The sequence below is a fragment of the Thalassophryne amazonica genome, chromosome 12 (assembly GCF_902500255.1).
Source record: "Thalassophryne amazonica chromosome 12, fThaAma1.1, whole genome shotgun sequence".
In the NCBI taxonomy this organism is placed as follows: Eukaryota; Metazoa; Chordata; class Actinopteri; order Batrachoidiformes; family Batrachoididae; genus Thalassophryne; species Thalassophryne amazonica.
Window position 1 is genome coordinate 62940542 of NC_047114.1, and position 27694 is coordinate 62968235.

Below are 27694 nucleotides of genomic sequence, written 5' to 3' on the forward strand. Positions count from 1 at the left end.
GGTGGTGGTGGTGTGTGTGTGGGGGTGCTCAGGGGGGAGGGGTGCACTGGGTTAGGGGGGCAGAGACATTCGCACACTGACCGCCTCAGAGACAAACACAGGCCTGATGTCACTCGCATAGTTGTGGTGACACCTCATAATTGTGTAACTGTTGTCAATATTCATCTAATAACTTACAGGCTGTGTTTTCTCTTGTGCAGGTTTGTGAAAGCGAAAGCAGATGGTCTTCTGATCATTACCACAGCTTGTAAGTTGGCAGTGCCAGTAATCATTATGCAACTGAATCATGCACCTATACTGCTCTGTAAATACAGACGGGCGACGAACTAAAGGTAAAAGGTGGATAAATGTGTGGAAAAGCACAAAGATTGTCTCCACTGTAAAGGGCACGAGGGGTCACCGAATGGTTTGATGAGTATGAAAATGATCAAAAGCTACAGCCTTCTCACTCACCAGATCCCAACCCATTTTAACACTAAAGAGAGATTTTGAACTGATGTACGAGACCGTGCTGTCCGCCAGCATCACCAAGGAGTTGTCTTTGGGGAGGTGTTCCATCCCTCCGGTAGGGTTCCAATGGATTGAAGAACCTATGTTGAGACACACTGAAGCTGTTCTGGCAGCACATGGTGATGCAACACGTTACTAAGACACCTTACGATTGTTTTGCCTTTATTAAGTTGCCCGTCTGTGTATATATATATATATATATATATATATATATATATATATATAAACAACCTACAAATCCTATGGCTTTGATTCATCACTTCTCTCTTGGAGAATGAATTTGGCTTTATGGCTCTACAATATTGCTGGAATGTTCTATTTTAACAGAGCTAGTTTACGTGTATAGTCACGCTCCATGATTCTGTTTTTCCTGAGAAAGCTATTCATGTGTTGTTTTCCAAGAATGCACATTGCATTTTACTGAAATGTGTTTGAATATGTTTGTAAACCTGTGTGTGTGTGTGTCCTGTATTCTCCTCTGAGTTACATCCCATCTCCCAAAGCTGCTCCCCCCGGCAGCTCTGGGAAGGTCGGACTATCACCAACACAACAGAGATCAGTGACCCTCCACTGGCCATCAGCCTGATCCCTCTGCTCTCTCTTGTATTGGTTACCATGGTTACCATGGCGTTCCCCGTCCGGTAGGCTTGACTTTTACTATACCATGCCCTCCAGAACGTGAAACAAACATAGTAGCTCCCGGTCAGTGTGCTCGTCCCAAACCCACACAGCTAATGTCGCAAATAATTTGTGGGAAGTAAAGACCAAATTGTGGTTGTGATTTTCTGGCATGGCACAAATTCACATCTTCTCATTTGATGTCAAAATTTAATCCAAGGTCATTTCAGGATTCTGTTTGTTTAAGCAACGCAGCTGAGGTTTCAAAAACTTTTGACTCTGTAGCACCCTCAGCAGCTATCAGAAGAGATAAATCTAGCCATTAAGTGTACTATGAAAAACAGATCAGCTTAATGCTCAAATGGAATTTTTCATGCTTTTGTAACACTTTCAGACAAGCATAACTGCAAATTTTATACATGGATGGTAGCCATCTGTCACCTCCATATAGTATTTCTTTTTAAATCCCTGACTGTACAGAAAATGTGAATTAAAAGGCATCTTTTTCAATCTATTGCAAATGAAAAATGAAAGACAAACTATATTTTACATCTCAGTAATTCATCTAATTTATAGTTTACTTTAAAAAAGTTTAACTTCATTTGTTCTTATTAAGCGAGAATAATAAATAGCTCTTTATAAACTGTTAATACTGTAACATTGACATTTAAACCTTTTTCTTCCAGAAACTGAATGAAGCCACGAGAAGCAGAGATATCAGGGTAGTTTTGCTTTCCAATGAAATCAAGCTAAATTGCGTTATAGCTCCAGTTTTGATGGGGTCATCTAATTGAATACAGCTACCAATAGCAGGTCGTATTATTGTTTCAAACATCTTTGCGAGTCAGTGGCTGTGTGTGTTTGTGCGCATCAAACACGCCTTTGGGACGTGCTCATGCCTCCCCCGAGGGACCCCTGGCTGCGTGGTTTCATATCATCTTCATATTGAACTTCCTGGTTCCTCCTGAGGAGGCTCCAGTGGTGGGTTCTGATTTCCGGAAAGAGTATTCCACTGTGAAATTGTTTCTGCGTTGGCCGCGCCCTCTGCTCCACACAAACAACAACAGGAAACAGAACAGGACCACACCCAAGAAGGTGATGCAACCCATTGCAGTGGAGACCAAGATAGTGGTCAGGTCCAAAGTGAACTTGAGGAAAACACGTGTGCTGTTCAGATTTGTGTCATTGAAGAACTCGCCGCTGTACAGTGAACGATTGAGAAAGAAGGCTGAAGCGGCGTCCAGTGGATGGCCACGGACTGTAAGTGTGGCGAAGTAGGTGTCATTTCCTCCAGCATTGCTGGCAATGCAGATGTAGGTTCCACTGTCAGTAAGCTGGGCATAACGGATCTCCAGGGTGCCGCTAGGGAGAACAATAATGCGCCCTGAATTTTTAGCGGTGATCCGTCTGCGTTGCGGTGAAATCCACATGATAACAGGTGTAGGTTCCCCTTCAGCCTGACACAGGAAACTTACTGGCTGACCCTCACGAGCAACAACCTGTGGTAGACCGAAGAAAGAAGTAGATGGACTAATAAACAAAAAAGTTAAATTCTGGAACATCATGAAAATGTAGTACACATCCAAGTTTAGCCATATTATGGGATATTTTATTGCGTTATAACTTCACTTATTCCAACATGTCAACTCCATTTGTTTTATCATATTTATTGTACCTAAATTTCCTCATCCTCATTACCTGCTGCATCTTACGGTTGCGTATCTTAGGTTTCTGGCACGTAAAGTGATCGAACAGTGCGGAATCAGTGAAGGTGTTGAATCTGACACCTCGCACCTCCACTGGTCCTGCACACACAGGAACTCTGCCGTCAAAATTGAGGGTCTTGCGTCTTTGCAGGATCCACAACAGACGGCAGTCACATATTAGGGGGTTCCCATCCACTCTGAGGGTCTCCAAACTGTTGACAGAGTGGAAGGAGCCCTCTTCCAAAGTCTGCAGGTCGTTGGTGGAGAAGTTGAGAACCTGGATCTGTCTGAGTCCTCCAAAGGCATGGGGTTCCACTGTGGACAAACCAGTGCTTACCATGATGAGCTCTTTCAGCCTCAATAGGTCTTTGAAGGCCCATGATTCAAGAGTGGTGATGGGATTGTAGGACAGATTGAGGTGTGTAAGGTGCACCAGGTTCTTGAAGGAAGCAGAGGGGACAGATGTTATGTTGGTGTTGGTGATAGAAAGCCACTGGAGGTCCAGGCCCTGGAAACTTAGAGGGGAGATGTATTCTAAATATGGCCAGTGATCAATCTGTAGACCTCGAAGGTTGGAGAGCTTGCGGAAATTTTGGTCCTCCAGAGCAGTGATGCTGAGGTGACGGAGCCGGAGGATGACCAGATTGCGAAGATAGGAAAGAGTCTGTCCAGAAATAGATGTGAGGTTGCACCGCTCTACTGTGAGCTCCTCCAACCCCAGCATCCCTGAGAATGCCTGGCAAACACAACAAACAGAGAGCTTTACATCTAAAAGAATCATATTGTCTCAGTTTTCACAAAGAACTATACAGAAGAGCTGTTGATCAGTGGATTAGGTTTTGGTGGAAACATAAATAAACCACCAACACTTCAGTTAATGGGCATCCTGTTGTACCAACTGCACTATAGTCCCTTCCAGAAGTATTGTAACAACAATGCCAATTAATTTGTTTTTTGCTATACACTGAAGATGTTTGTGGTTGTGATGAATACATGAACACAAGAAGATATTTTAGACTGTTAGCTTTTAGAAGTTAGTTTTGAGTATTTAGATCAATGTATGTTAAACAGAACGTAGTGGAGACTATCATACAACCAACAAAAGCCTAATGGAAGTGTCATTGCTAGGTTCCACCTGACACCATTGTTATTATTAAACTCTGAAACTGCATCCTTTGAATAACAGTACCATTTGTACTCATGTCGACATGATATAAACAGCATCTGCATTGCGCCAAAACAGCAACTGCACTTCATATATATGTCAAGTATTGCAAAATGCTATGGTCGTTAATAATGTTTAATCATAATAACATATCAACCATGTCTCTGACATCTTCACAGTGAATTCTGGTGTTCATCAGGGATGTGTATTGGTTCCTATTCTGTTCAATGTGTACATGGAATGAGTGTTGTATAGAGTCATGGAGCACAATAACTTGGGTGGCTTTTTCAATGAGGAATCGTTTGCTGACCTTGAGTTTGTGGCCAGTGATGTATTTTTCAAGTCAATGCATGTCCTGATTTTGGCATTTGAGACACTGAATGAGGAGGTGGAGTGTGTACATTTTGGATTTTCTTGGATTTTCTTGGATAAACACTAAGGACCAGGCTTTACATGACTTCCTGGACTCATCTATCAGAAGTGAATCTCTTTGTGGTGAAATTGCTGAACATAATGAAAGGTTCACTTATCTCAGTGGTAACATCGATATATCCAAAACCTCTGCCTAAGGTTGCTCGACAAAGGTGTGTGTGATGGCAGTATCTTTGCTGGAGAATGAAGGTCCAAGTTTTTCCTGGTGCTTTCTATTGTGAGACTTGGATTCTCTCCAGTCTACGAATGTCACATTTGGATGTCTTTGGTACTAAAGCCCTCTGGCAATTCCTTGGGCACACTGGATTGATTGAAATCAGCAGCTTCTTACGGACACTTACATGAGGTGTGCCACTTATACTGTCAGGGTTTAGCATCAACTGGGACACTACAGCCAGATGCCACACTTCCCTGAGCATAATCCTGCATGCAGCTGCTTCAATACTGATATTACCCAGACACTGGAAAAGGTCAAGAGAATGCCCATGTATCACTTGGCTAATGGCTCAGTCAAAAACTGCATCAAGCTCTTGAGCTTCAGTAGCTGAACCAGGAGTGATTTGAACTGTAACTGGATAAAACTGATGGTCAGACAGAAGGATGGATGTTAGACAGACAGAACAAGGTACAAGAGAATGACTGAGGAGTACTTATAAGCTGAGAGGTAAAAACTACAGGGCATATTTGACAAATGTAAAAAGCTGATTTAAATCTTTTTCAAGTAAAGTTGTATTCATGCAAACTTCAATTTTATACACTACAATGATTCCTACAGATTTTTACCACCTCACAGTTGTTGGTTACACTACAGTATATTCTGCTTTACATCAATTGCTAAACATTGTGGGCATATCAAGAGTTCAATTGTACTGTATCTGCTTAATTTGCATGGAAAACCAGAGAGCTTGTTATTTGGACTTTTAACATTTTGTTTGCTTCAGAATTCTGTAAATACCAACAGGTATATTATCAGCATAACCTCTCCTCAATCGTGAGGAGCCTGTGACTGGACTACTGTGCACTTACTGGCTGAGTGAACAAAGGTGAACATTTAACACATTTTTACAGCCACGGCACTCTGAGCACAGGTGATCCCACCTGGTGGCAGAAGTGAGTAAGACTACCACCTGCTTCAGTGTGAAATTTGAGTGTGATGTGCCTTCACGATTGTCATTGCATTGCCACGAAGAAGACTGAAACAACTTACCACATACACAATAATTGAGAAAAGAAAAGGTGTACTTCCTGTATGAGCCCTGTGGCCTATCGGTGATGGTGCTTGTCCTTAGATACTGTAGAATAAAGCAGATAAGATTTGACCCTGGATGAGATGTTTGTCCATCACTGGTTACTTTCACAGCCAAAGTAGGTCCCCATTTACAGCTGGTGGACTGGGACAAAGCAGATAATGTTTCTTGTCCAACAAAATCAGTACCATGAGTGGGAACTGAACCCAGGTCTACACATTTGCACTCCAAGTCCTGTCCCACCTGTTCCATGATAATAGAGGAGGTACATGTAAAATATACTTTATGATGATGATGAGGCTTAGTGTTTAGCACTGTTGCCTCACAGCAAGGAGATCATGGGATCGCTTCCTGCCTGGACCCTTCCTGTGTGGAATTTGCATGTTCTCCTTGTGTTGGCATGATGCAAACACATCTTTTGGATAATACAGATATTTTGTTCATAAATCTTTTCATTAATACCAGGCTGCAGAGCCTACCTTGTGAGATATGTAGACAAGGTCATTGTCTCCAACCTCCAGATGTTTTAGGCTTCTCAGATCTTGGAAGGTGTAGTCCAATAAAATCACTATCTTGTTTTCACTCAGGTCAAGGCTCGTCAGGTTTCCCAGCTTGGCAAAGGCCCCCATGGGCACCAACTTCAGCTGGTTTCCTCTTAATTTCAGCACTTTAAGACTATGGAGGGTGGCAAAGGCATTGGGCTCTAATGTAGCGATGAGGTTTTCACTTAGGTCTACCTCCTCCAGCCGCGGGTATGGTGCCAAGTCTCCTGCTTGTACCCAACGGAGCCGGTTCCGACTCAGATCTAGCAGCTGGGTCTCCGTGGGAATACCCTCTGGGATGATGGTGAGGCGGCGCCGTTGACATGACACCGATCTGAGCTGTGCCGAACATTCGCACCGTGGTGGACAGCCCTGGCTACGTTCTGGATGCATCAGGGTTATCGTGGCAACCAGAAAAACCGCCAGGAGCCACCGGTGCACTTTTGGCCAATGCACTAAGGCACGCCCACCAGGGCCAGGAGAGCCAGTCATGGCCCTGGTCTTCTGACACCTCACCCGTCACAGACAGGGTCAGTGCACCACACACCTGCAAAAAGAGACAAGGGAGACATGGTTGGAAAAAAGGATGTGAACAGAGACAAGACAAGACAGCACTCTTGGAAGGACAGAGAGAGAGGAAATGAGAAGGAGAGATGGAACCTATCATCTATCATCACCCAAGCTCATAAAATCTATATCCGTACTGCTGTAAATTATCCATGCTTCCTACACCTTAAGTAATATTGTACTGAAAGCTGGGGAGACTTGAGACATCCTTGACAAGACATAAAAACATAAATGATAAGCTCCCATTACAGGAACATTAATCTGTTTAAGATATTTACAATAATTTGTCTTTTCACTAATTCATCTCCAGGAGAACTGGGACACCGGGAGCCATACAAGGGAAATTCTTTATTCATCTGAATTTATGCATGCTGCATCTCAGCTGGCTTCTGTGCTGCACTGAGACGGTCTGTTCTATTTTGACAAACACGATGAATTTATTATCACCACGACGCATAAACACAGGCTGAATGCCTCAACAATCATACATGCATAACAACAAAAGAATGCAAGGATAAGAAGATGCTGCATTCAGATGTTATTGTGTTTGATCAGTTGTATGTCTTCATGTGTGCATGCGTAGGATGTGCTCTTTTGCTGGTTATTATTTAAAAGCATTTCGGTCGTCCCTGTGTGAAGATGAATCACTCATGTTTTAACATTCTTTCAAGCAACCTGTCAGTTTCACCCACATGCTGTTTTCAACTTGGAGACTGTCAAAGAGCAGCTGGCATCAGATCTGGGACACGGTCCACTTCAGTGTTCATCCATTTATCAGCAAGTGGTAGAAAAACTTTCATACATCAAAAAAGTGCTGCTAATGAAATCTTTTTGCTTCCATGCAGAGAACCAGGCACATTTTGCCAAAAGTGCAGGACTCACTAAATCAAAGCTGTGTCTGCATTTATGATTCTTTGCATTTTTTCTTCCTATATATTTGAAAATAAATAATATATGGATGTGCTGACCTGTTTGTGCCTGTTTGGGCTCATTTAAATGTGGGCAGAAAATGTCTTTTCAAGCCATTTTCAGGAAAAATGTTCAGTTGCTGCAAATAGAAACTTGGGGTCTTGTTTAAAGCCAACATCTGTTTTCTAACCTTGTTACTCAGTCTCAGTGATGGGCCATTTAATCAGAGTCAAATGTATTAAAGGCTTTTCTGCAAAATTTAAAGAAAAATGTTCAGTTAGATCAAACACAAACTTGGGGTCCTTTTAAGGCCAAAATCTGCTTTACAGTGATGTAAATGGGGTTTAAAAAAAGTTGCATTGGACTCTGTGGTGATGGTGGCAGAGAAGAGAACACTGGACAAACTGCTGGACATTACGGACGATGCCAGTCACCCTCTGAACACCGTCATTAGCAACCAGAGGAGCCTCTTCAGCCACAGACTGCTCCTTTCCAAGTGCAGGACCAACAGACTGAAAAACTCCTTTGTCCCTCAGGCCATCAGGCTGTACAACTCCTCACTCAGGGGGAGGAGGTGTAACAGGAAGACAGAGGACAGGAAGGAGAGGAACAGTAGTAACCAGTAAACCAGTAGCGAGCAGTATTGATTTTTTTGTTTTTGTTTTTGATACTCTGTGTGCTTCTTACCCTGTGTGCTGCTATACAATGCTCAATTTCCCTGAGGGAGTCCTCTCAAAGGATTAATAAAGTTCTATCTAATCTAATACAAATTTGGTGTGTCAAAGAAAATTAAACTTAAGATTTACTCTCTATATTCAGTAGTAACTGATATACAGTAACAGCCCACTCAACCAGAATCAAAAGTTAGAAATGCCTTTTCAGTCATTTTTGGGCAAAAAAAATGTCCACTTGCTGCAAATAGAAACTTGGTGTTCCAAATTAATTTAAAGGCAAAATCTGCTCTCTTTCCTCATTCACTGCTGGGATAGTTTGATGGGTGATTTCATCAAGGTCACATGTTATAAAAAGCTTTACCAGGCATTTTAAGGAAACACTTTCAACAGGTTTAAGTAGAAACTTGGGGGTCCATGAGCAATTTGAGGCCAAAACCTTCTTTATAGCCTCTGTTGTTCCTGGGATATCCATAAATTTAGTCTATGTGGTTAAAACAAATGTAGAAATAACTGGAGTGAAAGGACAGACCATGCATCTATGGTCATTTTTAAACAAAGTTGAGGTTTTGAGCAATTTGATCTCAAGATTTTCTCACTAGTCTCAGTGGGCACTGAGTGAACTCAGTAGTTTATACATGGTGCCATGGTAAAAGCTCACTCAGACAAAAGTTCCCATTAGAACCAACAGAAACGTGAATGTTGCAAATAATTTGATGCCAATTAAGACACTATGACCACTGATGTATGTGCAGTTTTATGTATAATCAAATTACACACACACACACACACACACACACACACACACACACACACACACACACACACACACACACACACACACACACACACACACACACACACACACACACACACACACACACACACACACACACACACACACACATCCACAACCACCACCACCAGCACACACAAGCAAAACAGAAGAAACCGAAACAAACCTCTGCCAAAGCCACATGATCCTGTACCTTTTCTGGACCCTGGATCCAAAAATATGTACCAGGCAAAATCCATACTAAACTCCCTCATTTTCTAGAACATTATCCATCTGATCACAAAATTTCTCTCACAACATTTTGAGTTAAAGGTTGCTGTGTCTGAAACATTCTTTTGGATCTTGGTTCCAAACCATATTTCAGTTAACCTCCTAAATTCAATAATTTATTCCACAGAACATTAACTATCTGTTCACCAACCTTCATTGAAATCTGTTCATTACATTTTGAGTTATCCTGCTAACACAGAAACAGACATACAAACACCGCTGAAAATATGATCTCCTTCGTGGAGGTAAAAAATAAAAAATAAAGTAAAAATCCCCACAGATGTTTAAACTAACTAATTGGCTGTTTGTTTTCCAAATGAAGTAGAAATGAGAAAATAATGTATCATGTTCATCAGTGGGGAGTATCATCCTAAGATGCTCTCTGATACTCGCAGTGGAAGGAGGCTGAGACAAACACATTAATAATATATGGGTTGGATTGTGCTTAATGGGAAATGTTCAGAGGGCAAGTTACAGAGTAAAAAGAACCCAAAAAATCTCGGCTTTTGCCTCCATGTCTTTCTAGCAGGTAAGGATTTAGAAAACAGTGCCTGCCCCACCCCCAAAAGACTACAATCTGAGTGCTTCACAATGCTGACATCAGTAGGATCAAAGAGGATGAAACAGGATTTAAGCTAAATTTAAATGACATAAGTTCTTTGCCGTGTGCCCTCTCACATATGTGTGCATCACTGACGTGCATTTTCTCACACATGATCACACAAACTGAAGCAAAAAGCCCCCAGAGAGCACATCACATCTGAGAAGCCTCGGGCTGGGTATGTCTGACAAATTTAGACGGGCCTGGAAAACATTGTGTTTACCGATTGTGTATCTGAAGGATCTGGTCGAAATGTGCCGCAATTTCTCTCTAGCTGAGAGACAACGTACGGCTGTGCAAACTGACCTAGTTCTCAGCAGCAACTCAGCCTCCCACTGGCAACCAACTCCAACTCACCATAACCACAATAACAGAGCAGAAAACCTCAGCGTCTCTGTGGAATTCAGCCAGAGGAGCAGGCAGCGTGGAAAACAAACACCACCATACAGGTCTGACCAAATGCACAGCAAAGTATGAGATGAAATCAGACACCAGCAGCTCATCATACAGACTAAGCTGTGCTCCTGCACCATGTCCTCCATAAGAACGTCAGGTAAGCGGTCTTTAAGCGGTGACCTGCAGGTCAGATGTGCCCACTGTTTTCATGGCCCTACTACAATGTATTGAAGAGGCATATTGTATTTATAGTGTTCAATTATGCAATACCAGCATTTCTATTTCTGCTGCCTCAGTATTGTTGCAAAGCAAAGTGATTGTTAGAAGACAAATGGATGGTTGGATGGATGGATGTTGCTCAAACGGTTACTTTGGAACCTCAGTTCTGTTTGATCTTGACTTTTGATGAAGTCTGCCCAAAATTAAACCAATTTATCCTCGGTTAAAACATATCCCTTTTACTGTATTTAATCCATATTCACTCAAAATTATGTGACCTTTCCCCAGGTCAAATGGTGTGGTGCCCAATAGAAATGTGACCATATGAGTTTCACAGCAGCCATTCGTTATTATGAAATTTATTCTTAACCAATTCCTCTAAATAGCCATTTTAAAAGAATTTGACCTTTCAAGGTCACCCAAAGTGAAAGGACATGTGGCCAAAAGAAGGATGATATATGACTTAATGTTATACAAACAATGAATGTTTATGAGTTCAATGGTAGGAATATTTCATGAGGTGAAAGATGGAATGTTCCATTGAAAGAATGTAAAAACATTCATTATTTGTTTTATATAATGGCTAAAACAGAAAAGGGACTTACATTGTGGTGTGCGTCACTGTTGCTTTGACGTCAACAGTCCAACACAAACTTTAAATAGGAGTCTAAAATTGTTCTCAGTCAACTTGGTCAACTGATTAAAAAAAAACAAAAAAAAACTTTGTGTATTTCCTCAGTCCAGCGAAAAATCTGAAATTTGTACAGGTTTTTATCCTAACAGCTCTTCATGCCTCCAGAAAGGTTATGGCGCAGTGGATGGTTTGTTTTGTGTGTGTTAGAAGAATTAGCACCATCAATTAGGCCCATCAAATTGTTGTCCACCAGCAAAATAAACTCCGCTATGTTTAGCTAAATGCTGCTCCCCACTAGTGTGTGCATGGGTGGGGTTTGCAGCATGCAATGGTACAAAATGTATGGAACCAAATTTGTGCGGTAAATGGAACCATATTTGCACACTAAATGCAACACAACACAAATGGGATGAAAAATCTATGTCACATGACATACAAAGCACCAATCAAATGAATGACAAGGATCCATGCAACCATTATAATACGTATAAGCCGCGGACATGAACGAGCAAACCTCTTCAGCATCTTATCATGTAATTTAGGTCCTTAAGATGTTTTTTTTTTTTTTTTTTGAGTAAATGCTTCAGGGGAGCATTAGCATGACTAAAAACTTTCAGCCCCCCCAACATTTTTAAATATCCTTTTTTCTTGCCTTTTTGCTTCTGGGGGCTGTCACAAAATAAGAAGTTGAAATAAGAAACAGCTTATGGAGTCATAAGGTCTGTGGAAAGAGGTGTCTGGCAATGCCAATATCTTTGCAGGAGACGTCTTTAGGGTCTTGGTGCTTCCTGTTTTCCTGTATGAATGTGAAATTTTTATTGATAACTACAGACCCAAGGTGGTGACTGGATGTCTTTCGTACCAGGTGTCTTTGGAGGATCCTTGAGTACTGCTACAATGAATTTGTATAAAATGAATAGTTATTTAGATAAACTAAGATGAGGAGTCGGGATAGACCAGATGTCTGCCTGAGTATAGTTGCCATCCAGGAGCCAAGGTGGTTCTGTGGTGTTGTAGATCCAGCAACACATGACACAAGCACATGTTCCAAGACTTGACTTGATGAAAGTTCAACAAAAGTGTTTCAGAATCTGTAGAGTTTTTTTTTTTGTCTGTGAAATTAACTAACATAAAAATTAAGACCACGAGAGCAGTGGTTCAAGACAAATGGCATAAAGTTGACAGAAGCACACACAGTGAGGTGGAACGTCGTGCACAACAGTTTTCCAGTTTTTGAATATGACCTTCAACTGATCAAGAGGACAATCCAACCAGAGTTCCATTCAGACAGAACAAACGGTTTCATTGTGAATGTACGTTGATTGTCAGCCTGGTTGAATCAAATCAATGACACCTGCTTTAGTTTCTTTAAAGCTTTTTATAGCCCATGTGAACACACTGTATGTAGTGTTTGTGTGTATATGTGTCACGGCACATCTGCCTGGTTCTTAGGTGATGGATTCAACCTGTCCTCAAACCCCCAGAGAGTCATCTTACGGGTCAGCAGCCGAACCGCGGCATGAATCAGTGAGCTGGCACGCAAGGTCCTCAGTGCTTCACTCAAGGACAGCGAAGGATCCCCAGAGCAGCCCCCCACCCCCCACCCTTCATCTGCCACATACAGACTCCGTTTTTTCTGCAGTCCTTGCTGCAGGTGGTTTATCATTAGCCATGTTCTCTTCTGTTCGTTAGCGAGCGCACGGTTAGTCTAACAGCTTGTTCCTGCACCTGAAAATGGAGGCCTGACAGACACGCTGCCGCACTACGAGTCCCCCACATCCACACCATGCACCATGAATTAGCATTGAGCAGATGTTAAAGCAGCGGCAGGGGCAAAGCTTGCAACCGTGCAGACAGCGAGGCAGACAGGATGTGCTGGAGGCCAGCCGTCTGCTGAGAGCGAGGAAGGTACGGCAAATCTGAAGCAATCTGAAAGCTATTAAACAGCTGATTGTTTTGCCGCAGTTAGAATTTTAACAGTCAAGAACAAAAACAGTTGCGGCCACTGTTTGTTGTGCACATGTGCGGTGATGTGTGTGTTCGTGCATCCGATGGAAAATATAGGTCATCCACATTGACTGGTTGCCTTTTATATTTGGCCAGCAGAGCGTGAAACTGGCATCCTTTCTTCCTAGGTCTGGCTCTGTGTTTGTGTGTGGCTGTCATTCACACACATGAAAACAGCACACGAATCCTTACATCAGTGATGTGGGAGCAGTCGAGGAGACAGCAGGTTATTAGAGAAAGCTTTTAGTTTGATTGTTACCCTGCAAACCCAACATGTTTTTACCTTTAAGAGCTCGCCTGGCAGTTTGTACTTTCCCTCACTAAGCAGCTACAAGCTCAGTATTAAAGGCTTCAGTCGCTGTAATTTAAAGTCCACATCAAGTGGGATCTACTGCAGTAAGGTTAGAAAAAAAAAATCAGCTTCCCAGAATGGAAATAGAAGATCATTTGCATCACTTCTAAAACAAGTTAAACAAAAATGTCAGGCCCATAAGCATTTTGACGGTCACTCAACATTTGTAATTTTACCTCTGTACACTGTCATAATGGAGATTAAATGAAATAATATAATCAATCTGTGTTTGTAGTGTACATTGTTTAATAAAAATGCACATTATCTATTTAGGAATTATATGCAATTTTATACACAGTTCCAATTGGCAGAACCCACAAGTAATTGGACAAACAACATGTAAGGAATATTGTTAATACAAATCATTACCTTTACAGCCACTTTTCTAACTAAGTGACTAGGAAAGTTATGATAACTCTGAAAGAGTTACAGGCTTCTGTATCTGTGAGTGGTGGGAAACTCCTTCAGAGTTCTCATAACTGTCTTCGTGGCCCTCACCATCTTTCCTCACCAGTCTCACGGTCACTCAGTTTTTGAGAACTACCTACTCTTGACAGATTTACCACATCGTACCATAATTAGATTCAGTTCATTCATATAGTGCCAATTCCCAACATGTCGCCTCCAGGCACTTCACAAAGGTAAGGTACAACCTTACCCGCCCCCTCAGCAAGCACATTGGTAACAGTGGTTGGAAAAACTCCCTCAGCATGTTTTGGATTCCAGCTAGAAACCTCAAGCAGATCAGTCTCATATGGGTGACCATCTGCTCTGGCCATACTACCAATAACAAATTAATGAATAAAACCCCATTACTAAATAAAACCCCAATAAAGCTTCCAACACGTATGCAACCAATCATCTTAGCACATAGGTGTCAAACTGATGAACTCTTCCCATCTGCTCAAAGTGATGTTCATCAGTGAACTCACCTGCTGGAGTTGGTAGTTACAAAGAAAACCAGCACCCTCTTGGCGCTTTCTGGAATCAGTTTGACACCTATGTCTTAGCATTTTAATTAGTTTATATCAGGGGTCTTCAGCTCATTCCAGAAAGGGCTGAGAGGGTTCAGGTTTTTTATGCAACCACCCACTTCACCAGGTGATTTCACTGTTTAACTGATTCCATCTGCTCAAAGTGATGTCTATCAGTGAAATCACCTGGTGAAGTGGGTGGTTGCAAAGAAAACCTGCACCCTCTCAGCCCTTTCTGGAATGAGTTGAATACCCCTGATCTATATCAAGTTGTAGAGATTTGCTTTGAGTTTGGTTTAAGGAAGATAATTTTAGTTTTTTTTTATATATATATATATATATATATTCAGAAGCCTGATTTACTTGTTGTATTTGAAATGACATAAATAAATTAAAATGTGTGAAATACCAAGGGGCCGAATCCTTTTGCTAGGCACTTTACTCAAAATCCAGTGGTCACATTAGCCAAATGTCCAAATAATCAGCCAGTAAAGATCATAAAACTGTGAAGTGGAACACAATTGAAATACACAAAGAAATACACAGTACACATTGTGCATTTCTTAATGACTGATCTATGAAGTCCAAGACATATTCAGTGAGTGAAAATATTTATCTGATCATCCCGACTTGTTGAAAGCAAACATATTGTCAAAGTGATTCTCTGTATTCAAAAAATAATCCTTATATTTAGTACGTCTCTGAAACCGAGAGACTATGTATGCAAATGGACAAAATCCTAAATAGTAAATGCAATATTTCTGTTAAACTTTTTTCAATCAAAGCAAAAATGACAAAAATTGTGTCACTGTTGATTACCTATGGAACAGACTGTATTTCAGATATAATCTAAACTAAACTAAAAAAAATACACAGTCACAACTGTCAAGTCTCCAAATAACATTTAAGAGAAACACCAAAATCTAATTTCCATGGAAAAATTGAAGAAGCTTTTATGAAAAGGATTGGAGAGATGGGTTGGAGCTACACAGTGATGAGGCTCACAGACAAACAACACAAAAATGTGATATGAAGTTAAAAGTAAACAGAAGATGCAGAAGATTAAACAAAGAGAATATCAGTGTCCTGGTACTGATATTCAATCTTTGCTTTTCTTTTGGAATTAAAAAAAAAAGAAAAAAGAAAATACATCCCTATGACCAGTGCAATGTGTGCAAAGCAAAAAGACACTTTTTAAAGCTGTCACCGCCAGTATGGTAGGATCCCGCCTGAACGCTGCCATGACTAATTGTTTGAAGTTTGCTAAGAGTGAGACAATACCCGTGGTGATTCTCGGTGCTGTGCAATCCTAAAGTGGCTTCCTGTAGGAACTCTGAGTCAGAGTGTGTGAGCTGATTGAAGCTGGCACAGTGTCTCATGTGACCTTTAGTGGCTTTTGTTGTGATTTGACGCTATATAAAAAAAAATTGATTGATTGATTGATTGATTAAACCTGAAAACACCAATTTTATATTAGACTGCTGTTCTAACATTTCTCTGAGACACAAATCTATATTATAATATCCAAGTGGCTTGTGTGTGTATATACGTGCTTGTGTGCATGCATGCGTGCTTCGATCACGGAGAAACTGGGGAGAGCTGACATTTGCCGTTTGGTATGCTTATGTAGTTTGGATCAAGGATGAACACTGCAAAAACAGAAAGTTGATAGCACTTATATTTTTGGAGAAATTAGTGATATTAGCTAACAACAGTGAACAATAAACATTGTGCTGCAATGCACCATGGGATGTCAGGGTTTTGGGGTTTTAAATGTTGTTATTGTGGTACATGTTAGTTTACAGTGTTGTTAGTGTTATTGACTTATTGTGTTTTTGTTGTTCGATTGGTTTAGTCAGTTTAGTTACGTGACATGTTACTGTTACTGTGAGTGAAAACTGCATTGTGTTTGATGTCTTCCTCCACTGTCTCTGTTTGTGGGTGTGTAAGATTAAAAACCTGATAACACCTCAGGAGTGATTTACAAGACCTCTCGAGGACATTGGCTTGGTGATGTCACTGGCTGGTCTAGCAAGATTGCTAACTCCACTTTGTTTTTATGTAAATATAACCTCTTTCTCTTATATTATGTAAAAACTAGAAACAAATAAACACTTCTAAAACAAAAAAAAGGTGTTTTTGTAACCTGATAACACCTCTGGAGTGATTTACAAGACATCTCACAGACATCAGTGTGCACACTCATCAACTTCCACCCTTTTCAAAAGCTCATTCATGCGCACACACATGCCCTCCTGCAGACACCATTAAACTGTAAATAAAATATTGTTTATGATTGATTGAGTTTATTCTGCAACATCAATATAAACATACAAAGGTAAATGTATCAATGACACACTGATAACACAATACAGCACAAGTGCTTAATTCCATTGTGGTCCTTGTGAAATTATCACATGACAAAACAGAGGGGCTTGATTGAACATAAGAAAATTGGGCTCCGTAGGCTTGTTTGAGGGTGGACGATAAAAGGATTAAATGAAAGAGCATATGACACAAAAACAGTATTTCCGGGGCAGCCCCATTATTATTATTCACTTTAAAAATTGCTAAAACTTACCGACACAACCTCTCTCATTTGCCTCATCTTCTCTTCTCCACAGGGAACTGAAAAAAAGCTCCACTTTTTGTGACTGCAGCCAAAAACAAAACAGTACACCATCTTTCTGTGTAAGTGATGCTGTGTTTGTGTTGTGCACTGGCAGGCTGTCTCCAGAAGTAGTCAAATCCCAGGATATCATGCAAGGGTTGTCCTTTTGCAGAGGCTCTTAACAATTAATGTAAATAACAATAAATGTAGAAATAAAATATTTATTTATTTATTTTATATACAGTGAGGCAAATAAATATTTGATCCACTGTCGATTTCGCAAGTTTTCCCACCTACAGAGAATGTAGAGGTCTGTAATCTTTATCATAGGTACACTTCTACTATGAGAGGCAGAACCAAAATAAGTCCAGAAAATCACATTGTATAATTTTTAAATAATTAATTTGCATTTTATTGCATGAAATAAGTATTTGATACAATAGAAAAACAGTCCTTAATATTTGGTACAGAAAGCTTTGTTTGCAATTGCAGAGGTCAGATGTTTTCTGTAGTTATTGGTCAAGTTTGCACACACTGCAGCAGGGATTTTTGCTCTTCCGCTCACTGTCTGTTAAGTTCTGATTGAGGTTGAGAACTGTGTGATATAACCGGGGTCAAAATGCAGAACACTGTCATCTACTGGCGCCCAGTTATATCACATGGTTGTCGAATCACAGTTTATCCATAATCCCTTTGGGAATCTGTGTGTGTTCAAATCTTCAGAATTAGTGCATATTTTACAAACCCATTTATTTGTAAACACCAACACACACACACACACGCACACACACACACACACACACACACACACGTTGCATTCACTTGCTTTGGTTTTTACACAGAATGAATTAGTCAACCAATCAGTGTGAGTGGAGGCTGACTTTACCCATAATCCCTTTGGGAATCTATGTGTCTTAATGTTCAAATCTTCAAAATTAGTGCAATATTTTAAAATTAACAGATGTTATATTGTGTTATATTTTCACTTTGTACATCTTAAGAGTTGAGCAGCCAGTCTGCTCTGTGTCAGCCTGATCCCATCAGATCTCAGAAGCTAAGCAGAGCAGGATATGGTTAGTACTTGGATGGGAGTCCTCTTTAGAGCACCAGCGGCTGTGTGTGTTTCTCCAGGTGAAACTAGAGTTGCGTCAGGAAGGGTATCCGGCGTAAAACTTGTGCAAATTACCAATGCGGATTGGGCTGTATCCGCTATGGTGACCCTGAACAAAACCGGGGGCAGCTGAATGAACAACAACAACATTTTAAGAGTTGACATCAATGTAATTATTCTATCTGGATTAATTTGATTGATCCATTGAACCATGACAGTGTGTAGAGCCGCATACAGCAGCCGGAGTTCAGGCCTCATTCCGGGGCAGAGTGACACAGGCAGCCTGGATGATGGAGCAGACCAACTAGGGTTGCCAACCATCCTCTGAAAAATGGAATCGTCCCTTATTTGGAAATAAAAGTGTGCGTTCCGTATTGACCTGAAACGGGACACAGTTTGTCCCGTATTTCTGTGAATTGACTGGCGCTTTATATGGAAACTTACGGTAAATTTGATCCCAGCCTCTCTCCTGCTTTTCACCAATGAGCTGATAGACACAAGTTGACAATACAGAATCACTCTTATCTCATTGGTCGAGGGACATCTGCTCGCAAGAAGATACCGACGTCATGAGCCGACGACGGTCGCTGGATGACAATAACAAAGCGCAGCATGGCTGATATCGATGCAGACACCGACACTGGCACTGCAGATATGCCTACGGACAGCAATGTCTGTAACGTCGTTACTCCTCCTCCTAAAAAAACAAACAAAAAAGAACGCAAAAATACAAGGGCGAATGAGAAAAGGAAAATGGCTGGGTGGAAAAGGTGCGCGACAACAGCTATAAGTATTGTAAGTATTGTTTACTTTTCAGACTTTGTTTTTTGCACTTTTTATTACACTAAATGTGTAAATGCGCACTGTTAAATTGTTTTGCACTGTTACATTGTTTTGGATGATGCAAATTTTCAATTGTTTTTTTGTTAATTTATACAATTTTAAGTTAAGCAATAGCACTACAGAGAAAGATTTATTTTTAAAGAATTTTTTTTTATTTTATGCTTTGAAGCAGGACAGAATGCTCATATTGAAATTGTGAGTGAAAATTTATTTTGCACTAAAAATAAATTGCTAAATAATAATTTGTTTTCCACGTGTTCATATCAGAACAAATGCATGTATGCATCTACTTAAATTCAGGGTCAAGTCAACAGTCAAATGGTTAAAAATTGTTTCACACAGACGCTGGGAAAGGTGAAGGCAATGGTCGGTCGGCCCTGGCGGTGAGGTGTCCCTTATTTATTTTTCAGAGAGTTGGCAACCCTAAGACCAACTCAATCCGAAATTCCCCACTTTTGCATATATACAAACACCCAGTTTGACCAACAGAGCTTAGTTTTGCAACTTACTCGAGGTGAGAATAATGTAAAAATAAAACGTGACGTTTACTGCCCTGCTGAAGTTTTGCTTGGCTAACGTTAGCTTAGCCTTGTAGCACAGTTGAGCTGAGTGAACACTTTAATTTGTAAATCAGTCTATTCTTATTTTTACCAAATAAAACTACAACTGTTTTTGTTACTTCTGAGACCACAAAAAGCTCAACTTTAAATTACTTATATTATATATATATATATATATATATATATATATATATATATATATATATATATATATATATATATATATATATACATGCCCACAATCAGGTACATTTGCTGTGCGGGCAACCTAAATTCAGAAGCACTTCAAAAACTTCCAGTGATGAGCTGAACACCATGAAGTCCAGTTGGAAGAAAACATCTCTGTTCTTCAAAATGTGTCTTCAAAAAATTCCACTCGAAGTCAAAGCTACAGAACAGACCTTCATCTGGTTAAATATCCAGAGAATCCAGCAAAACATCAACGCTTCCGGTGTGAAAGCCCCATTAGTGTCTATCAGACTGGCTAGTCTGATAGATATTGTAGATATTATTAGATATTGTAGATATTGCTAGATGTTAGTGTCTAGTAGACACTACAGCTCACTGTAGTTTGCACTGAGATACCAATGAAACGACTGCAAATTATAAAGAAGACAATGCTCCTACGGCCAAGGGTATTTTAGTATTGCATTATATTTTTATTTTCCTTCACTTTAAATTAAAATCATTATAGAAACTTTGCATAATTTATTACCACCCTTGAAAAATGTCAGCTACCTATTTTATAAACATTACCCAATCTCAAGACCATGGTTCCCATCAGCAATGGCTAGTTAAAATATATATTAGACTTTAAAAACAGGCATCTTCAAATATTTGCACTCATATTTAGCTCTATTGGTGACTGAAACACTCTGACAAATATCTCAGCAACAACTTGGTGACAACAAATTATCGGAAGACGATAAATAATAGGGTTTTCACAAGGCTTTGTGTATGTTTATAGTTCAGCTTGGTGAGAATGATTTAACAACAGAATTGTATAAACATATATCATTCATTTTTTGTAATAATACATACACAGAACATGTTCCCTCTCCTTCAGAGGGACAGGCTGATGATCTGAGGACTTTCTCAGTCTGTTATTGGCTCCTGACTGTATGAACCTGCAGTATAAACTTCCTTTGCCAAAACATTATACTCTGCTTTCTAAAGACCTGTTCTTGCTTTCATGGCTATGCACCCGGGAATGTTATAGTTTATACCTGTGACAAACCAGCCTGTGAAGATCACGGTTGCCCATGAGGGCAATCTAGCATACTACTGTATTTAATGAAATAATGTACCATGTCAACTGTGCAAACCTAGGACACTTGTAGCACAATTTCACCACATTTATTATTGCATGTTCAACATTGCAAACTCCATGGAAAACCAAGGGATTACCAAAGTATGTCAAACTTCACAACGGGCAAAAATACATTTTTGAGTGCAATGAAAAGCCTGCCATGGTCAAAAGAAGACCATAGCACAATAAAGGAAGGTTCAACACAGACACCCTCCTACACCATTTATGGTTCTCCAAGGTATAGACCACATTTTGAATCATGACCTTGCAATATACATACAGTATCTTGTCGCCATGGCAATCCCTCGGTGGCGAGGAAGATTATCTCTTGATCACTTCCTGGATGGGATATCTAGATGCAGGGTCAGTCTAGACCCGCATGTGCATGGGTTTGTTTTTACGTGGGAATTTTGTTGCATTCGACAACACATGGCCCTTGACAGATAGCCTGGTCCAATGGCTGGGAAATCCCAAACAACTGGGGCCTGAGGACAGCCATTGGGTTACAAGCCAACACCTCCTCCACCAGATCCGCCAATAAGGACTTCTCGACCGTGAACTGAGATAGCCTACCATGCATCCCCCCCCCACAACAAAATGGCACTTGATTTTTTCAACCTCTATAATGTATTAGTGTTGTGTGGGCCACTGAAGAGGAGGTACTGCTGGCCCACCACCACCAGATGGCGCCCTGCTTGGAGTGCGGGCTTCAAGAACGAGAGGGCGTCGGAGCCACTGGGAGTGACAGCTGTCACTCATCATCAGCACTAGTTGTCACTCATACAACTCATCACCATCACCATAAAGGCCGGACTGCAACTCCACCTCCTCGCTGAGAAATCAGCTACCATAAGAGATAATTTCTCTGCTGTATTCAACGCTGACAAATAGTCTGAACTCTTTTTGCAGCCGCTTTCCTGTGGTTTACCTTATCTGAGGGATTGGCGTTAGGTGTGACCAGCGACGGCTTCGCTTCACAGTCCAACCAGATAAGTGGTTAGACAGGAGCTGCACGAGTGTGTGATTGGAGGTGGAGGTGCTCCCTCCCAAAAGAACACAGACTGTGGGATTACTGAGTGTGCGAACTCACACTCATCAACTCTGTTTCTGTTCTCTGCCAGCAGTACCAGGTCTGACAGCTGGAGACGGTGGCCACCTGGGGATCCAGGACTTGGCGGCTCCGGTGTTCTTCAGATCCGTTGGCGATGAGGGCCGTGTGGGATCCGGCTCGGTTCTGGACGGACGTCTCCTATCCTCAAGCCTGCCCACACGTCACTCAACATATAATTGTCTGTAGTACCAAAAACTGTATTTGTCTGTATTTCGTTATGCACTTCACAACATTAAATTGTTACTGTTTGGCATATCCATTGCCCGTTCATTTAACGCCCCCTGTTGTGGGTCCGTGTTCCTACACTTTCACAACAGGATTTCTCGGCCAGCGTCATGGATCCCAAGGGGCATCAACCATCGCTTGAACAGCCAATGGAAGAGCGAGGTGCACAGGCGTCGGCAGGAGGCGTGTTAGGTGAGCTGCAGCAAATCTTATCCGCTTTCACTGCTCGGTTGGTCTTAGTCACCGAGCAGAATGTGATTCTCAATCGGAGGATGGAGGCTCTCACCGCCCAGGTGGAAGCGCATGCTCAGGGCGCTGCTGCAGCACCTCCTCCTGGTGACCGAATGCCAGAAACAGACGTTCCACTGGTTGTTCAACGAATCCTCCCACCTTCCCCTGAAGCATACATAAGCCCTCCGGAGCCATATGGAGGCTGTGTTGAGACGTGCGCGGACTTCTTGATGCAGTGCTCGCTCGTCTTTTCACAGCGTCCCATCATGTACGCGTCAGACGCTAGCCGGGTGGCTTACGTTATAAATTTGCTTCGAGGAGAGGCACGCACCTGGGCTACGGCGCTCTGGGAGCAGAATTCACGGCTCCTAACGACATATGCTGGGTTTGTGAGGGAGTTCAGACAGGTGTTCGACCACCCTCATAGAGGCGAGACCGCTTCAAGCGTGCTGCTGTCGATAAGACAGGAGTGTCGGAGCGCAGCGAAGTATGCAGTTGGCTTTCGCATCGCGGCAGCGCGAGCCGGCTGGAATGCTGTTGCGCCCCGCGCTGCCTTTGTAAACGGAATGTCTCTGGTCCTTAAGGAGCACCTGGTGGCGAAGGACAAGCCGCGGGATTTAGACGGGCTTATCGACCTAGTTATACGGTTAGACAACCGATTAACAGAACACTGATGGGAGTGAGACGAAGGGCGTGGTCAGGCACAAGCTGTCCCTCTTCCTCCCGGGTCCGAAAGGGAGCCGTCTTCCCCACGCTCCACAGCCAGGGCACTCCACGTGATGACAGCTCCCCCTGCTGACGTTGCTATGGAGACGAGCAGGGCCAAAAGGCGATCAGATCAGAGACAAAGGAGGCTGTTCCGTGGGGAGTGTTTTCACTGCAGCTCAACCGAGCACACGCAGAAAAACTGCCCCAAACGGTCAATACAGCAGCACTCGTCCTTAGAGACTGGGCTAAGGGTGGGTCACAATACCCACGCGGGGAGACCCCGAAAATCTGCACGCATCCCAGTCACGATCCTGAGTGGGGATCTAACCCTTCACGCCCCAGCACTGGTGCTTTGAAGGTACGGGCACTAGATGGCATCCTTCTTCCATTAATCACACACCAGACACAGCCAGTGACATTGGTGGTGTCTGGAAATCACAGGGAGGAGATTGTGTTTTATGTAACACCTTCTACCTCCCGTGTGATTTTGGGTTATCCTTGGATGATAAAACACAATCCCCAGATTGATTGGCCATCTGGGGTTGTGGCTTGGTGGAGCGAAACCTGCCACCGGGAATGTCTCGGATCCTCGGTTCCGCCTGGTGTGACAGCTAGTGAGGAGGTTAAAGTCCCTCCCAATCTGATGGTGGTGCCAAGTGAGTACCACGATCTTGCTGACGTTTTCAGCAAAGAGCTGGAGCTCAGCCTGGAGTGACCATCTGGCCTGGATCGAGTACGGTCATAATAGCCAAGTGTCATCTGCCACCGGCCTCTCCCCATTTGAGGTATGTTTGGGGTACCAGCCCCCACTGTTTCCACTCATGGAGGGAGAGGTCGGGGTGCCCTTGGTCCAGGCCCATCTGAGGATGTGCTGTCGGGTGTGGCGTACCGCCCGCTCTGCCCTGCTCAAAGCCCGGACGAGGGCTAAGGCCCATGCAGTCCGCCGGCGTGCCCTGGCCCCTACGTATCAGCCCAGGCAGGCGGTTTGGCTATCTACAAAGGACATCCCCCTACAAGTGGAATCCCAAAAACTGAAGGACAGATACATAGGACCCTTCACCATCCTAAAAGTCCTCAGTCCAGCTGCAGTGAAGCTAAAGCTGCCAGCTTCACTGCGGAATCGAGTCTTGATACCTACTGTAGTGGCCAAGGGGCACAAAAGGTCTCCACCGTATTTCACCCTAATAGCCAATCCCCTACTTGGTCCAGTGTCCAGGTGTCAGAATGCGGACGAGGGGTTGGATTTTATAGTGAGAATAAGGCTTTAATGTTTCATGAAATAGGGTTCCCACAGCATTTTACTATTGTGCTTCATTTCTCCCAAAGGGATCACCAAAACATATCAGAAATCTTTTTCAATCTCAGATTGTTTTTTCCATTTCTCTCAAAAGACACACAGCAGAATAAACACCACCCTCACTCTGAGTTCATTAGCACTGTCTGCCCCCAGCCCCGGTTCTCTATCAGCATCAAAGTCAGACAAATCACACTGAAGCTAAACATTAGCAGAGGTTGCAGAATGCACCAAAAACCACAATGCCTGACAGTCATAGAAGAATGCCTACACACACACACACACACACACACACACACACACACACACACACACACACACACACACACACACACACACACACACACACACACACACACACACACACACACACACACACACACACACACACACACACACAAAACAAAACAAGCTCAGATCAAACCCCACTTGGACAAAAAACCTCTATGTGCTTGTTTGCTAAGGGGCCTCGAACAACTTTCAGTCCTCAGATGATTTTTTGTTCAACTAACGTCACATCTCCACAAGTGATTTTAAATTTTCTTTTACTGAATAATACTCAAACACTGCATGCGTGCAGTGTTATGAACATTCCTGTGCTCAGACAGCAGCAGTTTTCAGGCAGAATTTTTAAAATTCTGCCACAGTAAGTGGATTGGAAGGAAGATGAGCCCAAGATTTGGTGGTTTGATCTGTCAGAATGTACATGAGTGTGTGTCATATCTTCACTTTAAACTTTCACTATCACTGAGTCATCACAGAGAGGCACCTGGCACAGCAGGGTGTCTGGTTGACAAACCAACTCAGTTTCAAGCTTCATGATGGCATCACGGAAAGTAAATTCATCTATTAGTTCATGATACCGTCACGAAAAGTGCCACATTTTCGTGATGGGAGCCAGTGTTGAGCACAGTTCTGCTAATCCACTAACCGCTAATTATCGAAGTTAACGTTTTCATTATTGGATTAGCTTTTCAGATAAATTTGAAAACCATGGGTTAGGGTCTGAGAGTCTGGGTGCCAGTAGATGGTAGAGTTCTATGCATGTTGACCCTGGTTATATCAGACGGTTGTCTAATCACAACTTGACTTTTTTATGTGCTGCAGTGTCCTGGACTGGTTCAGGTCCTACTTATGTGCTGTTTTAAAATTTTATTCTATATGTGTTTTATTTTTGTGAATTTGTGTTTTTAATGTTAAGCACTTTGGAAACCAGTCGGTGCTGTGAAGCGCTTTATAAATAAATGTTGATTGATTGATTGATTGACTTTTGCTTTGCAAATAGCTTTTTTTTTTTTTACATATGAATAAAATGGCATATTTTACAAAGCACATTTATATGTAAATACCAACACACGTCACTTCACATTAACGTGTTGGTGGTTTTTACATAGAATGAATGAGTCAACCAATCAGTGTTAGCGGAGGCTCATTTTACGCATAATCCCTTCTAAATTAGTGCATTATTTAAAATTAAAAGATATGTGTTATATTTTTACTTTGTACAAATGACAGAACTGACATTAATTGAGTTATTCTATCTGGATTAATTTGATTTTAAATCAAAAACATAAGGCAAAACTGCTTTATTTTCCAATACCTCTGCCTCACGGTGGCACTGTTCTATCCTGTTAAGAAATAATGGCTTGTTTTTTTGTGGGTGTGGAGTTGAGCTTAGATCCTCTCAACTGCTTCACTAGTGTAAAATATATAGTAAACAGGAGCTTCCAATGAAGTTGGGATGTTGTGTGAAATGTAAATAAAACAGAATACAATGATTTGTAAATCCTCTTCAACCTATATTCAATTGAATACACCACAAAGACAAGATATTTAATGTTCAAACTGATAAACTTTATTGTTTTTATCCAAACATTGGCTCATTTTGAAATGGATGCCTGCAACACGTTTCAAAAAAGCTGGGACAGTGGTATGTTTACCTAACTGGTAGGACTATGTGCGTTGGCCTCGGGGTTTGTGAGTCCTCCTCCACTCCACTTTTATATGGGGTCCCACAGGGTTCAATTCTTGGACCCCTACTCTTCTCCCTGTATTTGCTTCCCCTGGGGTCCATTCTCAGAAAGCATGGCATCAGCTTCCACTGCTATGCTGATGACAGCCAGCTATATGTCTCCCTAAAGAAAAATGATGCCTCTTCTCTTCATCCCCTTTTGTCCTGTCTTGAGGATGTTAAAGCCTGGATGGCATTTAATTTTCTTAATTTTAATGCAAAGAAAATGGAGGTGATTGTTTTTGGCCCTAGCAGCTCCTGTTCTTCCTCACCTGTCGATCTTGGGCCTTTGTCAGCCTTTTCGAAATCTACTGTCACAAACTTGGGTTTTAAGATGAACAACGATTTTAAACTGGACTACCAAATCAGTGCAGTAGTCAGATCAAGTTTCTTTCACTTAAGGCAGCTTGCTAAGGTTAAGCCTTTTCTTGCACATCAGCACTTTGAAACAGCAATCCATGCTTTTATTACCTCCCGGCTGGATTACTGTAATGCACTTTATTATGGAATTAGCCAGTCCTCCCTTGCACGTCTCCAGCTAGTTCAGAATGCTGCTGCCCGTCTGCTAACTGGTGCACGTAAGAGGGAGCACATTACACTTATCCTGGCCTCCCTCCACTGGCTGCCTGTGCATTTTAGAATTCATTTTAAGATTCTTTTATTTGTTTTTAAATCTTTAAATGGCCTTGCCCCGCCCTACCTCTCTGAGCTGCTTCATTGTTACACCCCTGCTCGCCACCTCCGGTCAGCTGATCAGCTCCTCCTGGAGGTGCAAGTGTATGCTCAGAGGGGGCCGAGCTTTTTCTGTTGTGGCTTCAAAGATGTGGAACAAGTTACCGCTCCACATCAGGCAGGCCTCTTCACTTTTTGTTTTAAAAACTAATCTTAAAACCCACTTTTATGCACAGGCTTTTAACCCGGAATGAGATCTTGATCTGTTTTGGTTGTTTTGACTGATTTTACTTGTTTTAGTTCTTTTTTTGGGGGGGGGCTTTTTATTTGTACTTTGTGGTTTGTTAACTTTTATATGTCCCCTTGTGTACAGCACTTTGTTTCAACTGCAG

At 41.9% G+C, this 27694-nt stretch overlaps 1 protein-coding gene across 1 annotated transcript in view; it reads right to left on the reverse strand.

Moving 5' to 3' along the window:
- Positions 1 to 1898: 1898 nt before the first annotated feature.
- LOC117521830 (leucine-rich repeat and immunoglobulin-like domain-containing nogo receptor-interacting protein 3) overlaps positions 1899 to 27694 on the reverse strand; it is a 115179-nt gene continuing 89383 nt past the window's right edge. Inside the window, exons 2-4 of the mRNA XM_034183182.1 lie at positions 6158 to 6767; positions 2827 to 3570; positions 1899 to 2627 (exon numbers count right to left, since the gene is read on the reverse strand). Of these exons, the coding sequence (XP_034039073.1) occupies positions 2058 to 2627; positions 2827 to 3570; positions 6158 to 6712 (1869 nt within the window). The 5' untranslated portion in view covers positions 6713 to 6767 and the 3' untranslated portion in view covers positions 1899 to 2057. The remainder of the gene's footprint in view (positions 2628 to 2826; positions 3571 to 6157; positions 6768 to 27694) is intronic.